The sequence below is a fragment of the Podarcis tiliguerta genome, assembly GCF_965153285.1.
Source record: "Podarcis tiliguerta genome assembly, chromosome: 4".
In the NCBI taxonomy this organism is placed as follows: Eukaryota; Metazoa; Chordata; class Lepidosauria; order Squamata; family Lacertidae; genus Podarcis; species Podarcis tiliguerta.
Window position 1 is genome coordinate 96,219,634 of NC_139537.1, and position 17,595 is coordinate 96,237,228.

General features: G+C 40.6%; 1 protein-coding gene across 5 annotated transcripts in view; it reads left to right on the forward strand.

Moving 5' to 3' along the window:
• Positions 1-17,595, forward strand: part of KLHL1 (kelch like family member 1) — a 135,303-nt gene that overhangs the window by 59,987 nt on the left and 57,721 nt on the right. For all 5 annotated transcript variants that reach the window (XM_083435837.1, XM_083435835.1, XM_083435833.1 and 2 more), the window contains exon 5: positions 10,182-10,394. In XM_083435837.1, the coding sequence (XP_083291963.1) occupies positions 10,182-10,394 (213 nt within the window). The remainder of the gene's footprint in view (positions 1-10,181; positions 10,395-17,595) is intronic.

Sequence of the window (17,595 nt, forward strand, 5' to 3'; positions counted from 1 at the left end):
ACTGAACTCGAAGCATGGCTACCCCCAACAAAAATTTAAAATTCGGCTAAATATTTGGAGTTTATGATTTGTATTGATATAATTTGGAATAGCTAATATGATATGATTGGTTTGTTAAATGGAAATTTAATAAAAAATATTTTTTTAACAAATAAAGTCTCAGCAGTCGGAATTTCAAAGTGCAGCATCATGTGACATCATAGTGATGTCAGGTGATTGACAGGTTTGCAGTCACACCCACCTGTCAGATTTGGCCTGCCAGGGGTGGGGAGATAAGAACTAATTTATGGTCTGGCTTATTGTTACATTCAAACAGACAAATCATTAAAGGTAAGACTTGGCTACTGCTTATGCTTTGTCTAGATTGAGACAAATCATGAGCCTTTGTTCAGCCATAACATGGCTCACAGTGGCAAGGCAGCAGGGCTATCGGAAGACCAAAGCAGCTATGAGTACCTGCACCCCAGTTTGTCATATTTCACTATGGTTTTGTTTAGAAATACATGTGAATTGGGCCTGCAATTCCTAGTCTCATTTCTATCCACATTTTATGTAAGGCTGGGAGCTTAGTGGTGTCTTCTGTTAGATCTTTGTTTTGACTTCCTGATTCTCTGACTTTTGGTAAATAAAGTTGTAGTTAGCAGTGCATTGCTTGAGATCCTAAGGAATGTGATTAGCCCACTTTTATTTTTAGAATGAATAGGAAGTGCTCCTGTTGTAAGTGGGGGAACAATATGTGTCCTGACACAGTAATGTTAATGGGGATATAATATTTTTCACTTAATTAGTCCATGTAATTGGACATAATTGATGTTAATTGAAATGATTACATGATGCAAAGAAAGAGAGTGAACTATATTTTAAGAGAGCATATTTGTTTAGATTCGTAATCCTCCAAAATTAATTTTAAGAACACCACTGTGATGGATTAGTTTAGTTTACTACCAAAAACTGAATAGGCCTAAGGCCATGTTCTCCTTTTCTTTTCTTTTCTTTTCTTTTTTTAAAAAAGTACTTAGAACAGTGCAGTTTGACAGCTATATAATTGTTTGCAAGGTGCTGTGTACTGCTCACAATAATAAAAGAGCATTCTAACCTATCAACCTCTCATCACATTTTCTGGCCAAAGAAATTCACATTGTTTGAAACTGAATTAATGAAAGGGTTTGCATCCTTCTGCTAGACAGTAAGATGTGGGTTCTTTGGGTCCTTGGTGAGATGCCATGAAGTGCTGCCCTCTATTGCTCTCGCCTAGTCAAATTGCCTGCTAAGAAATTGCTATTGGCTGAATGTAGTGCTTCATGTAGAAAATATAAAGGGGGCGGGGAAGCCCTCATAACTTATTTTTTTTTGTTTCAGGAGAAATAAGGTAGTCTTCTATTTGTTCATTTACTTTGAACATGTATGTACTTCTTTTTCTGTAATAATGTTTTGAAACTGCAAAGAGAGGAATTGTTCCTAACGATTATAATGAGGATATCATTTTATGAATATCAGCTAAGCCATAATGTCTCATTATGTATCTTTCCGCATTCTGGAAACCTAGAGGTTTCACAAGTATCAAACAGTGTACCATACTAAATGGCCCATTATTCCTGTGTACATGACTTGATTTTGTAGTGATCTTACCATGACGACAGCCTTACATTTTTGCCTTCACTCACCAGATCACCCAAATTGTGAAGAGTGCAGTACACTGTGTGACCTCTCACATGTGCACAGATCAGTACATCCTGTGCTGGTCCCAGGGGTGCCACCGAGACCATGAAGCCCTGTGCTGAGCAAGAAAGATATCAGGAATTGGGGCAACTCCAGCACCAGCCTCAATTCAGAAAGTAAACCACATGCATAGCACCTGAAATTAGAAATACACAAACAAGATCAGACCATATATTTTGCTGGGTAAAACACATTACAAAGCCAGTCTTGGTGAATCATGGAAACTCTAGTTCCCTGACCTCCACCCTGATGTTGCAACTGGAACAAGTATCTGGTCATAACAAGCTGGGCCAGTAAAGGTCCACTCATCTCATTTGATCAGGTCTCAGTAGTTCATGGCAGGTTGGCTTTTTCTTCGAGAACACGTGTTGTGGATGTGAAAGCCCATCCTAAGAAAAATCTTAGGATGCATGCTTATTCTCTTGAAGTTTGCAGTAAGAGAAGCATCATATAGGGGGTGATAAGAATTCTTCAAGGGCCAAATTGTTCAATCAAAGATACATGCCGCTTTTTTGCAGGGCAATGCACTCTGTTGCATTTTACATACCCTTCGACATTCCTCAGATGAAAATAAGGACATTTCTCACACACACCCAGCTGTGCCTCCTTGACCCCCCATTTTTTGGTGTGTCTCCCATAGAGCATTTCCTGTCACAAGAAGGGTGGGTGCCACCATCACTTCACCAACAGGACACAGCACACACACTCTCCACCATCCTCAGAAAACCCCTTAGTACCAGTTTTATTCTGTTTTATTCTTTGGTATATTTACAAAAAGAAAAACGCACGCCAATAGATAAATTTTGGAAAGGAGCAGGATTAGATGTGGATGCGCAAAACATTTTAAAATTAAAAAAAATCAAGGTTCCTTGCGCTCCGCCCCTCCTCCCTTTCTTGCCACCAAGGGTAGCCCTGCCCTCTCCCTGACCCCCAGGCCAGCACATCATGCAGGGCTGGGCCTCAGGGACAGCAGCCTCTCCTCCTCGCCTGCTCTCCAGCAGATGCTATGAGCTGCTCAAGGGAGGATGCCAGAAGCAGTGGCCATGGAGAGGCTCTCTTGCAGCCACCACTGCTGCCATTGTCATTGCTTGGGACAAACTCTAGCTCATCCTCCTCCCTGAGTTCAGCACTGGCAAAGCTGGCAGGAGTAATAGGCACCTTTGGGGATCAAATCAGAAGTTGTGATGGCTTTTGTAATTCTGGGACTGAGGGACACGGGTGGCACTGTGGGTTAAACCACAGAGTCTAGGACTTGCCAATCAGAAGGTTGGTGGTTCGAATCCCCGCGACGGGGTGAGCTCCCGTTGCTCGGTCCCTGCTCCTGCCAACCTAGCAGTTCTAAAGCATGTCAAAGTGCAAGTAGATAAATATGTACCGCTCCAGCGGGAAGGTAAACGGCGTTTCCGTGCGCTGCTCTGTTTCTCCAGAAGCGGCTTAGTCATGCTGGCCACATGACCCGGAAGCTGTACACCGGCTCCCTCGGCCAATAAAGCGAGATGAGCGCCGCAACCCCAGAGTCGGCCATGACTGGACCTAATGGTCAGGGGTCCCTTTATCTTTACCTTTTCCTGGAAAATCAGGGGACTTGGAGGGTATGATTTTAGCATATAATAAACAACCGTGACGTGCCAACTCTGTGCTGAGGCTGCGTTAGTCTCTTTAATTGGCATTCAGAAATATAGCTGGCTTTTATGTACATCTTAAAATTGAGCAGAGACCATACTGCTTTTATGACAAGTAAAAAGCTCATAAAATCTAATGTTTTGCTTTCTTTGATGAGTATTATAGACAGAATTATTTTTTCTTTGGCTTTCTTTTTTCAGGGATGAGATTAGGGTGTCTAGTTTGCATTCTTGTTTGTCTTCTTGCCTCTTAAAGCATTTTTCATATTCCCTGTGAAAAAGCCTATTGGAGAAGAAAATATAGTGCAGAACTGTAATAAATAAATAATAAATACTTTAAACAGAGATGAACTGTATGCAATAATACAACATTTATTTCCAGGATGGTGAAATAGGTATGCCAAGAGCATATTGGAGAATGGATTTTAGTAAGGCATTGCAAGATTACAGTATTTAAATTAATGTATTAAATATCAGGCTTGCAAGACTATGGGCTGGGAGAGAAATGGCTGAATGTGTTTATTTCTTTATTTGTTTGTGTTATATCCTTCTTCTCAAAGGAGCCCCATATGGCATCCACATCCACAATAATAATAGAAAACATTCTGAAAAAGTTAAAGCATTCTAAAAATCGTTACATTTGAAAACATAATTTCCTCCATTGATCTCAGGTTTTCCAGGAACAGTATCCCACCAAATGCTTTCAAATTCCTAATAATAATAATAATGATGATCATGATGATGATGATGATGTCAGAGACTGACATACTTCACTCTTGACCTCTGCAAGTCTTCTACAAAGTTCTGGTGAAAATTGTTGCCTGTTATTGGAGATGACTTGGCTGGGGCTCTCAGAGCATGAAAAATAGCTTTCATTTTATTGAGAGCTTATTTCCAATGATCAACTTCAGTGAATTTAGGGAAATAGTCTATCATCAGAAGATAAGGGGTCTTCTCCAGATAAGATGGGTCATTCCCAATTTTCTGCCAAGTCAGTTTAGGAGGACAGCAGTCTTAAGAGGTACTGGCAGATTTGCCTGCCTTCTGGCACCTGCGTTAAAATCTCCGCACCCCCTCTTTTTCCTGCATGATGATGTGCTAACCTGTGGGCATTCTCTTGCATCTCTGATGGGCATGGTTCCTTTAGGCCTGTTCGAAGAGATGTCTGAGAGCCTGTTTGTCTGGCTTTGCAATTTGCATATGGTATTCAGAGTGACCACTTTCTACCCTTTGTAGTGGAAGTTTCCTGTTTAAATTCATTCTGGATCAGTGATTGTTGTGCTGTTATGTATGAGGTCTGGGGGAAACTTGATGTTTTTCCTATGATGCAACCTCCAAATTTACTTCAAACTTTGCTTTAAGTGAATTCTGGTAAAAACTTGGGAACAAGCAAAATGCACCTTACAGTTTTTTAAAGAACATTTTTCGGCTTCTCTCAAATCCACTCAGATTTTTCACCTTTGAAATAATTTTCTTCTTTAGATATTGATGTAATCAAAATCCAGTGGTACCCTCGGGATACATGGAAACCATGACTGAGAAATTTCATTAACCTTATGGAAACCTTTTATTTTTTATTTATTTTTTACCTTTTATCAAAATTCCTTAAATAGCTTGCCTAGAGAGGAATGCCCAAGTTGACTTTAAATTTTGATATATGTAAAAAAAATAATAATGGATGGTGTGATCTGTAAAAGTGGGAAATATATGCTCAGTTCTTCCTTAGGTCTTGCCATAGGCCTTAAAAGGCAAGGTATCTGAGCACTCCTAGTAATGGGCTAGTTCAGCCATAATGAAAAATAATGGCTTCCTGCTATGTGATGGACCATGATGAGTCTTGGGCTTGCATGTTCAGAAGCTTTCAGTTGGTTAACAAAAACAAGCTACAAACAAACATAGTTCTCTGTGACATCTGAATTGGTAAACTGTGGTTTGTTTAAACTATGGTAAGAAAAAGGATGGATCAGGCCAGAGTTTCAGATCCTTACTTGTTCTGAAACCTTAGTTTACAGTTTACATGTTTGGTTTAAAATAAGGAACAAACACTTCTGACCTTCTCATGCACAAATGAGAATATATTTGGGAAGCCTGAGACTTACTGAAGCATATTCACATCACAGAAAACCATGCTCTATCATAGCGGTGGGGAACTTGATTTGCATCCTGACCTCAGCCCAGCCCTATGGGCCATTTGTAAAAGGTTTATTAAATGATGGGTGCCATCAGTGACTCCTGCCCCTTTGCCAAGGAACAACTGAGAGCCCATCTTAAGGCATCAGAGCTGGAAGTTTCCCACTGCTGATTTACTGTTATGCTGAATTAGACCAGGTTTCAGTGATAAAATGATTGCTGTTATCTAGATTATCTAGGGACTGTTGCCAAGTACATGAAGCACAAGGAACTCCACAAAAGCTATTGACATTTCCTTATTCAGAAATAAGCTAATGTGAAAAATAATTGCATGTTTCCGATTGTTGACAGTGCAAGAGCATTTGACACTTCTGATAAAATAGGATACAATGCACGTTCCTTCAGAGTATGCAGTTTGCAAAAGACCAATAAAACAGGCATATCTGTCAGTTTAATCAATATAATGTGCCACATGAAAAATGCTTTCCAATCTCATTTTAGTCTGAAATTTATCTGTGGGGATCAGAGAGCACATTGGCAAATTTTCAGCATTCAACAAGCAGTTCAATGAGCAGTTTGTAAGTGTTCTGTCAGGGTAAAACAACTTAATGTGACAGGTTCCTGGTGACTTGTATCATAATGTTCTCCTTAAAAAGTTTATAATAGTACTTAATTTGGGGTAAAGTGACAATACAATCTGTGGATTTATCTTGTTGGGGGAAAGCAAGAGGAAATGGTATTCTATTCTGAGCCAACATTTTCAGAGTACATAATATCATGCCTTATAGATAATGTTATACCACAAGGGTTTCACCCAGACGTGTCTCTCCACTGATGGAAGACTCCTTGATCCAGTGGAGCCTTCTGTTAGTGGAAAGCAGGAAGGCAATTTTCTCTGAGTCTAGATTTCTATAGCCTACCGCAGCTGTCCCAAATTCATATTCAATATTCATGAATAAACCTACACAGTCCATTCAAACAACCTTTAAAATTGGAAGGGAGGTGATTATGGTGGTGGGGAGAGCTAGATCATTTGGAGTATATGAGGACTTGTAGGGGGACACAGTGGGTTAAACCACAGAGCCTAGGACTTGCCATTCAGAAGGTCAGCGGTTCAAATCCCTGCAACAGGGTGAGCTCCCGTTGTTCGGTCCCAGCTCCTGCCAATCTAGCAGTTCGAAAACACATCAAAGTGCAAGTAGATAAATAGGTACTGCTCCGGCGGGAAGGTAAATGGTGTTTCCATGCACTGCTCTGGTTCGCCAGAAACGGCCTAGTCATGCTGGCCACATGACCTGGAAGCTGTCTGCGGACAAACGCCGGCTCCCTTGGCCAATAAAGCGAGATGAGCGCCGCAACCCCAGAGTCGGCCACGACTGGACCTAATGGTCAGGGGTCCCTTTACCTTTACGTTTAGGGTGGGGAGTTGCACAGTGCCGCTGTTTAAATGGGATTTACAACCCCCCATGTGTTAGTGGAAACAATTTTACTGTTTTCTGGAACCAAGCAATGGAATGTTATTTGTTTCTTCGTAAATAATATGCATAGATTATAAGTCCTCTACATTGCGTTATATGTTTGCATAACTAGGAAATATAAGCCATATGTGAGCCATGCAGATGAAGAGGTGGAGCTGTACAGGTAAGAGCAAGAGCCATGGTTGCCAGGACTGTACTTTGTTTCAGCCAGCAGCACCTGCTCAGGGATGGACCAAATCCAGGTCGGACACAGCTGAGAGCTGGTTCCAGGGGAGCCAAATCCATAAAGGGTATTGTGAGCAGAGTCAAGTCAGGCCAGGGTCAGATTCCAGAAAGGGAGGTCACCAGGAGGAAGTCTGCTGGGCACATGAAGTGGAAAGTCAGGTCTTAGATAAGTAGAACAAAGAAACACTTAGCAGCATCGTTCGTCTGGAAGTCTGACTAGTTAAACTTGAACGCTGCGCCTCCAACTAGCAAACTCTGACTCAATCTACTAAGTAGAAAAAAGCTATTCACTTTTGCTTTTGTCTCCACAAAGAAACAAGTGTCCACCTTTAAAGAGAACCTGCTTGCTTTAGGAGTCTTTGATGATGGGATGTAGAGGTGGTTGGAGCATGAATGTGGCTTCAGAGCTGGAGTTCTTGGATAGTAGTTGTATCTCTTTAGGGTGAAGATGTTGATTATCGTTTCTGATGATGGGAGTTCTGAGGTGGTAGGGACATTGAGGACTGTTTCCAAAGCCCAGTTTGGTTTGAGAGATTGTCTCTGCCTGCTGTCTGTGAGGACATGATCAGAGCCCTGTGGAATGCAGGTGAGCATCTATCCCAGTGGCATCATACAGCTTAATATTATTCCAGATTCACTTGCATTGGAAAGTAAAGTGCATTGTTGCAACAAGAGAAAAACCTGCCTCCTTTCCCCTACATATGGTGACCTTGTCTTTTTACTGTCGGGCATTGAGATGCAACGTGTCTCTCTGGGAAAAACATAAGAAACACTCAAAATGCTCTCAAAATGTAAAGAAGAAGCATTCTTAGGAAGAACTATATGTAAAATAATAATATTTAAGGTAATATTATGGTTCAAGTGGGCAGAGATGTGTTGTGAAAAATATACATAATGTATAGAAAGAAAGCATGCAACCAAAGTTCAAAATATTTTAAAACAATGAAGATTTAAAAAATACAATTGCATTTTGATTATAGAGAATTTTGCAGTTCCTTCATTCATCCCAGAAAAACAGCTATCTGATTTGCTAAGAAAATAGCTTTTTATGGCACATATATTTCAAGGGTGGTTTTTACATCTATGAGTTAATGAAGGTTGAGATGTGATTGCTGCTTAAAGAAATAATATTAAATTACTCAAACAGATTTCAAGATTTGATTTTGGTCCTCTACCTATCAAATGAAATTAAATCTTTATGATGGAGTTACATCCAATTGTTAACCAAGTATCTCTGTTCTGTTTTTAAAACTGTAATTACATTTCTTGAAAATTATAATGGTTTGATACAAAATTAATTTAAACCCATTAGTTTAACATCTGTAAACATTTCCATTATAAATTCTCAAAACGCCACATATTGTTCTTGCCTGAAGATGGTTTCCATATTCCCAGTGTATCAAATCTGGGCTGCTTAATTTGCATATTATTGATGCAAATTGAGGACATTAATTTATTCCTGTGGAAAGGCATCTCATGTCAGGAAAGAGTGGCTTTTCTCATTTGTCTATTTATATATTAATACTTACACATAGATACACTGCCTACTCCTTGTTTCTTCTTTGAGAGATCAGCAGAGACGTGGCAGAGTTTTGTGCTCGCTTGTCCCCATTTCTCATATTTTAAAATTACATGGCTCTGTATGGAAGTAGAACTCATTGGTTTTCCCTCAGCTCTTGAATCTTGCTGGATGTGTGCTAAAATCCAGTCATCTTGCATTAAATTGTAAAGTTTTTTTCTTGGCATACTTCTTTGGTAACGTTTGAATTTCATAGAACTCAAGGGAGGGCCCAGCTAGTGGTTATTTTGCACTCTGCTTCACCTCTGCTCAATAAAGATATCTAGTAAACACAGTACAAATATAAAAATGATATGTATCCCACGGTCAGGATAGTTTATATTTGCTACCAGGCATGAGTGTTGCAAAGTATATCCCTGCTGCCTGCAATGAAGCTGGTTTTCTGACCCAGGCTATCTCTCATGTCCTGAGCCACATAAACCTGGCACTTAGCTTTAGAGTAAATCAAGCAGGTCAAAATATTTGCTAATGCAAATAATATGCCCAAGAATGGGATTTATGATGTGTTACTAATTCCATTTAGAGATTATGTGACCTGAGCAGAGAGAAGACGAAGGCTGCTTAACATTAATGTATTTGTTGAAACAAACAAATAAATAAAAGGTTCAGGGTCAGTTCACACTCTCCTAAGTAAACGGTGAAAGCGCTGTGCTGGAACGCTATGGGAATTAGCAAGGAATGGGTTGTGCTACCAAAAAAACTCAAATCCTCCCCAAACACCCCAAAAAGTACAGGATAAAATTAGACCTTTAGGAGAGAAGCATATTGCAATAGTGGAAAGGGTAAAGGGAAGAAAGAGCCATCTAGGCAACTAGATTTGTAGGCCAGTGGATTTGTTGCTATTCATATTAATTCGTGGACATTTATTCCCATTAGGCCTGGGACGCGGGTGGCGCTGTGGGTTAAACCACAGAGCCTAGGACTTGCCGATCAGAAGGTTGGTGGTTCAAATCCCTGAGACGGGGTGAGCTCCAGTTGCTCGGTCCCTGCTCCTGCCCACCTAGCAGTTCAAAAGCACCTCAAAGTGCAAGTAGATAAATGGGTACCACAATGGCAGGAAGGTAAACGGCGTTTCCGTGCGCTGCTCTGGTTCGCCAGAAGTGGCTTAGTCATGCTGGCCACATGACCCGGAAGCTGTACGCCGGCTGCCTTGGCCAATAAAGCGAGATTAGCGCCGCAACCCCAGAGTCGGCCACGACTGAACCTAATGGTCAGGGGTCCCTTTACCTTTACCTTTATTCCCATTAGACTACAGATGATAACCTTAGCGGTTGTGTGTCCGAATGAAAAAAATCAACTATAGGTTAGATTTTTACAAATGATCTCAGGGTTGATGTTTGGTATTGGTAAAATGTTGTTATAAGTTTGGTTGTTGTACTGATATTCTTTTTTGTTAGTTAATTATGGAATGTTCATTTTTCTTGGTAGGAAAACATAATGGAAGTTATAAGAAATCAAGAGTTTTTATTGTTGCCAGCAGAGGAACTCCATAAGCTTCTTGCAAGTGATGATGTGAATGTTCCCGATGAAGAGACCATTTTCAATGCCTTAATGAAGTGGGTTAAGTATGACATGCAAAGGAGGTGTAATGACCTGAGTATGTTACTTGCCTACATCCGATTACCACTTCTTCCACCACAGGTAAATTGTTCTTCTTCTTAATAAAAGCTATATTTTTTAAAGGCATAATATTTTTTGCTTTCATAAATAAGAGTTTTGAAGCATGCATCTTGCTCAGTGATTTGAAGTTATGTTTTAGTCTTGTCACATTTATAAAGTGGCTTACCAGTGGCTTACCAGGTTTCTTCTGTAGACCAGGGGTAGCCTGTCCTGTTTCGCCACCTGAGGTCAAACAAGAACGTGCCACTGCCTGCCCACTACCACCGTTGAGTCCTTCCATTTCTGTCATTGCCACTTGTCTTCCGCCATGGGGTGGGGAGATGAGTGGCAACACTGCAGTTGGGAATGACCCAGCTCACGCTGAACTTGGCAAGATCCAGGACACTCCTCAAAACTTGCAATTTCTCTTCCTCCACCTGTGGCTGAAGAGGCACAGTAAGGCGGAAACGGGGTGTGGGGCATGACAGCCCCAGGGGTGGGGAAAATGAGCAGCTTCTATAGTTGACTAATTCTTTGCCTCAGGCCCTCTTGTATTTGGAGTATTAATGACAGAAGTAGTGGTAGTGGCCTTTAAGTCATCTGAAGAATGTGTTGGTAGTAGTTTATTATGCAGCTCATTGAGAATCAGCTGTATAAAGAGTAGAAGAGAATTATCTTTGCTATAAGACGGCTGAGCTGTTATGACTGGTCTCCCTCTCTGCCATCATTAATAAAGTCGGCACTTAATTTTGCTTAAAATGAAATTTCAATAAGAATTTGAATGTTCTCCTAGGTCAAAATATTTGAGGAATTTTAAAGGAAGCAGAAAGTGTTTCAGGTTGATAGACAGGCATGGATTGGCTCTGCTGCACCAAGCTCCTCACACCTTACATTTTCCCCTCAGTAAGCACCAGTGGTGCGATGTGTTTGGAAGACAGCAGAGCAGCATTGTCCCACCTGTGCACAGGCTGATGATGTGGGTTGACCAAAGATCCAACTAATCTAACATCCTGTTCCCCAGAATAACCAGACATATTCCTGTGGGAAGCCCCAAAGCATGTCATGAAGACAAACCCCCTCTCATACTTTAGGTCCCCATGGATGGGTATTGAGGTCTGCTGCCTCAATTGCAGAACGTTTTACTTAACTTTGATGTCTACTAGCCATACATAGCTGTCTTCCCCATGAATTTGTCTAATCGCCTTTTAAAAATCCACCAGTTTGCAGCCCTAGTAGTTATTTAACTATGGGGCTGGTAGTTTAACTATGTGCTGCATGAATAAATACTTCCTTTTATTTACCTTACTTGGATAACCCCTGGTTCTAGTATTTTGAGAAAGATGTCTCTATATATTTTACACACTTCTTTCATGTCTTTATTCACATCTTTTCTAAACCAGTGTTTCTCAAACAGTGGGCCTTGAGCCACTTTCCGGTGGGCCATGGTGCCACAGTCTGCCATAGTTTTTTGGTTGGACCAATGCTAGCACCAGCCATTCCTCGCATAGTATTTGCCTCATTCACAGCTGCTGCTTACTGGGTTGGCATTTTTACTGAGCTTTCCATCATGTCCCCAAGATTTCTTGCCTCAGTCCCGAACCCTCTCAAGTCCCGAACCCTCAACAGATTAAATGACACCCGAGACTGGCTTGGGCTGAAACAGGCCACAACTTTATTGAATACAGATGAAATTCCTCCCCCCGCCCCTTCTCACTCCACCCCCATTAGCTCATATGGATTTCTGCATTGTCACATCTGTTGATTTGCATTCTGTATTGAAAATATCCTGCTCGATAATTAAATTGACTTTGCATTGCTAGTCCAAGAGGATCTGACAGCTTTTGAGCTAATTTCATAGTCGTGTAAAAAATTGTAATCATTTGACATCTGATGGCATCACTTTTGCTCAATAACTGAGTGACAGGGAAGAACCTGAACCACCAAAAATGTCAGTGTTTTTTCAGAATTTCATGTACTGTTCTTTCACTAAGTGAAGTTAATGTGAACTCTTTGTACCTGTCACAAATGCTATTGAGATAAAAAAAGGTACTGGCAGTTTAATTCTAAAGCTATCAAAATTCTTTGTCTTATATATACACAATTTGACCCAAACGGCCATTCATTTCATGGCCTTATCAGTGGAAATTTTGAATAACTGACATGCTGTTTTTAAAATAAAATAAAAAACTAGTATAGAAATTTATGGTTTTTTTAAAAGGAATTTGAAGCCACATCTCTTTGAATATAAAATGCCGAATTAATGTAACTCAATTAGTAACGAATCTTAAGTACTGTAGTTAATTCTAGTTAATTTCTTTAGTTAATTCTGGGGTATCAGTACATCAGAATAATATTTTGATAAGGACTTTTCTCTCTATCGACGGTCCCGTTTACTGACAGCAGTACAATTGCAGTATCAGTGAAGTCATTTGCCCAGGCAGGCGCATTATGTAACCCATGATAACAGCAAAATAAAAAGACTGTGCAATGGTGATGGGATAAAATAAGGCCAAACCTTTATTGACAGCAGCAGGCAGGGTATTTTGCTGCAATCTATGGGTCACAGCGCCACTGGACAAAGGCGTCCCTTGCTTATTGGACACAGAACAAGGCAATTTTTTAATGCAGGGTGCATAGTTCTTTTCATTGCTGGTTTTTTCTTTCTTTCCATAGCCAAAATTATTCTAGAAGGCCAAGATAGGGGCTGTTTATTTATGGCTTTAGATGCAGTAAAACTGGGAGCAGCCTTTAAGGTCCTTCTAACTATTACCCCCATTGCAGGTAGAAGGCAATGAGTGCAATGGGGATTCAACACTTGAATGCACAATCGTTCCTCTTCACTCAGTAATTTCTATCCATGGAAAGAGGAGCAGGGAGCAGGGAGAGGATATATAAGCTACCTGTGCAGCTAGAGGAATTTTTCTGAGCCATCAATAGTGTGGGATATATCTAAACCTCAGGTGGAAGCCCATTCCACAGCTGTCTGAAGGCATTGTGTCACTTGTAGGAGTCCTGACAGCCTTTCTTGAACATACTCTCCACTAAATGTTTGGGGCAAGCTACATGTTAACGCTAGGTACATAGCTGTGCTTTTACGTGCAGGGTGCTTTTCTTAATTCAGATTGCTGGTGTGGGCGGCCTGATCTGCATCAGGGTCCTAGAACCCACTGCTATGGTTCAGGCTTGTAATTTGCAGATCTTCCATTGAAGTGACATATTCTTTTCAAAGCAAATGGCATACACAGGATACTCAGAGCCAGATCAGGAGGAGATAAAGGGTTAAAGCCCCCAACCCTTATGCTAGGGTCTTGACCCTGCCCTGAGTACTGGAAATTTGTCCTTAGAAGAAGAATGCCCCCTGCTCTAAATGGATCTGTCCAGTGGCTTGGGTAAAAAGTATATTTTTTCACTAACCTGTCCTATGTTTAGCAGACTAGTGAATAAGCACTAAAGTGTTCAACCTTTCTGGTGATATGCATTGTGGGCCCAGGTATTGCAACTCTCAGTCCCGAACCCTCAACAGATTAAATGACACCCGAGACTGGCTTGGGCTGAAACAGGCCACAACTTTATTGAATAGAGATGAAAGAGGTTGGGCTTGGGTATAGCGTGTATAGAAATGTAAAAGGACAAGAAAACAGAACAAATATTATTTCCAACTATGGTAAATCACAAGGGGAATTAGCTGACAAAAATGTGTACAATAATTAACAATGTTTTAAATTTTTGCCAACCATCTGTGAGTGCCTTTGCCATCTGAGATGTGACAGATACCTGAAAAAGGACCTTTTCTGCCACCCCATCTTTAGAACATTGTCTCCCAGGAGGCTTGCCTGGCACTGATTCTGCTTTTTCTTTAGTGAAAGGTAAAGCCTTTTTTTTATTCTTTAGACTAGACTTTTTAATGTGTTGCAGTCCAGCTTCAAAAAAGGTGTGAGGGTTTTTTTCTTCATTACTTTTCTTCATTGTTTTATTGCAGAATTTTTGGTATTGATACTTACTGTTTGAATATTTTTATGAAAGCTGCTTTGTGTTTTCCCCCCTGAAAAACAGCACGCAATAAAATACTCTGAACAAACACAGATAAATAAATAATTTCTGTGATGTCTAGCAATAGAACAAACATCAGTACAAAAACAGCATAAAACTCAAACACGTAACACCACTCAGCAGATGCAGTTCATCAGCTAGTATCAGGGTAAGAAAACAGCAGCATTTTAATTGCCTTCTGAAAATCATCAGAGAGGAGTCTGACAGATGGAAGAGGGAGAGGAGAGATGAGACTCCATGACTGAAAAGGTTCTGTCTCTTGTTGCCATCCAGCTCACCTCGGGAAAAATGAGGTGCATTTTGAGTCTCTTAAAGATGATTTTAGTAGCTGGGCAACATACAGGATTCCGTGGTCCTCTAGGTACCTCAGTCCCAAGTTGCTCCAGAATTCATACATCACAATCAACACTTTGAGTTGCGCTCTGAAACAAACTGGAAGCTTGTATAGTTCTGTTAAGAATTGGCAAAGTGTGTTCCTTTTATTGATACCAGTTAGCAGCCCAGCTGTAATAATAGTAGATTCTGAACCATTTTCAAAGGCAACCCCATGTAAAATACATCAAGTGACTCTGCCAGTGTTCCTGCACAGCCCTGACCTCTCAACTCTTATTGCCAACCATCCTAGTAACTGACAGCGACTCCAGTTTTGGGAGGGCAGCTCCATTCCAGATCCCCACTGTGTCAGCTGCTCCTGAATCCTAAAACAATAGATTCTATCAGGGCCTGTATTGATAATTTCCTTTCTGATCTGCCTTTCCTCCCACTTGGGAATCCAGAGCAGTATAGAGCATCGTTAAAATACAATCAATTCCAAAACATTGCATTAAATCCAATAAAAGTTCACTACATTCAACAGAACCTAACTTAAGACTGAAACAACATATTTCAACTGCTGTGTCCCCAGGATATTTACTTCCAAAAGTCTGGATGAACACATATGTCTTTAGCTGATGCCTAACACTCGCCAGAGGGACGCAGGTGGTGCTGTGGGTTAAACCACAGAGCCTAGGGCTTGCCGATCAGAAGGTCGGCGGTTCAAATCCCTGTGATGGGGTGAGCTCCGGTTGCTCGGTCCTTGCTCCTGCCAACCTAGCAGTTTGAAAGCACAAAGTGCAAGTAGATAGTGCAAGTAGATAAATAGGTACTGCTCAGGTGGGAAGGTAAACGGCGTTTCTGTGTACTGCTCTGGTTCGCCAGAAGCAGCTTATTTATGCTGGCCCTATGACCCGGAAGCTGTCTGCGGACAAATGCCAGCTCCCTCGGCCTATAGAGCTAGATGAGTGCGCAACCCCAGAGTCGTCCACAACTGGACCTAACAATCAGGGGTCCCTTTACCTAACAGTTGCCAGCAAAAGGGGCAAATGCTCTTCCTAGGGAGGGAATGCCAAACATGAGAAAGTACTGTAAGCACGGCCCTAGACCTGCCCCCATTGGTAGAACCAAAAGCAGGGCCTCCCTTGCTAATGGCAGGGCATGGGCCAGAAGATGTTGGGCTGGTGGTAATCCTGAAAGTATAATATGTGATTGTAGCCTGGTCTCATTTTTCCAAGAAAGGCCAAAGCTGAAGAATCAGCCAGATATGATAAAAGGTGCTATAAACTAGAGAGGATACCTGAGCATCTACCCATAAAGTCGGATCTAATAACATGCCAAGCTACATACCATCTCTATTCATGGTCAGGCTGCTGTGGAGGGAAGTTTTCCTTCATATACCCTAGACCCAAGCAGTGTGGGACTTTAAAAGTAAGCATCAGCATTTTAAATTGAGTTTGGAAATGGATAAGAAGATGTTTCTGAATCCAAGACATATGCTCCCACAAACTGTTCCTGGTGAATAGTAAAGCAACTATATTTTACACTAGCAAAAGTTTAGCCTTCAAAGGCATGTAAGCACATTGCAGTAATCCAAGCTAGAGGTTAGTAGGGCATGGATAAGTAGACAAGCTGTCTCTGTCCAAAAAGAGATGCAGCTGGTGAAGCAGTCTTGGCTCGTGAAAAGGTTACTGGACCATTGATAAAACCTGGACTTCCAGTGACCTTGTATGAGGAATACAACCACATCCAGAACTGCTTGAAACAATGGTTAGATGAACCACCTTCCATCAATCCTTCCATCTTCTTTGGCCTGAGAGTCAGTTTATTCATTTCCATCCAGTCCATTACCAATTCCAGACACTGTTCAGCACATTGACTGCGTCATTTGGAAAACCACATATTACACATACTACTTGGAAGTCCTACTGTGCTCTGAGGGCTTATTGCCTAGTAAGTATATTTAAGACCACAGCCTCAGACATAACAGAAAATTGGGTGTCATGTCTTTGAAAAGTAAGTTATCATATAGCATATTCATTTATTTAAGCTCTACCACAATACAGGCATTCTTTTACAGATATTCTAGTGCTTATGCAAAATAGTAATATGGCATGACAATACAGAAATTTATTCTTCAGGTAACTATTTTAGTATGTGCAAAAATAGAATTATTTTACTCTCTGATTTCCTTCAAGTGTGGCTTTTGTAATAATTTATAATATATTTTCATTCAAGGTAAAAACATAATGTGAAATAGTCAGTGGAAATGAAAACCCAAAAACTAATCCAGATAAATTATTATTGCATTTTAAAAAGAATTTTGCTTTAAACTGAGATTACTTATGTAAAGTGTTACATTTTAAAATCTTAGCCACATAAACCCACTTAAAGCTTTCAATGGAAAAATGCCAGCTTTTAATTAAAATAGATTCAAGAAGGGATTGAGAATAATTACACTGGATTTATTTTACGGCTAGCGAACTAAATCAGAATATTGGTTAAGGTGAGACTGGATCAATTGGGATAGCAAAGGTAATTTGCATTTCTAATTCATGCTATGTCATTGTGCAAAGATTTCCTCATATGGATCCTTAAACTTCTCTAGAATGGAATCTCATGAGATGACCTGAAAAGATGAAGGGGGAAAAATACATTGACGAACATTCCTGTTAGAATAATGTGATATTTGGGGGGAAACAAAATGGAAGTTTTATTTTAAATGCTATATATTCAATAGGCCATGCAACTCAATGGGAGCACCTGGGAGTAAGCCTAATGGACCTCAGTGGAGCTTGCTTCTGAATTGATATGCATTGAATTGTGCTTTTAGTATTTACTCCTTCTGGGTAGCATCCAGCAAAGTTATATTGTTAGCACA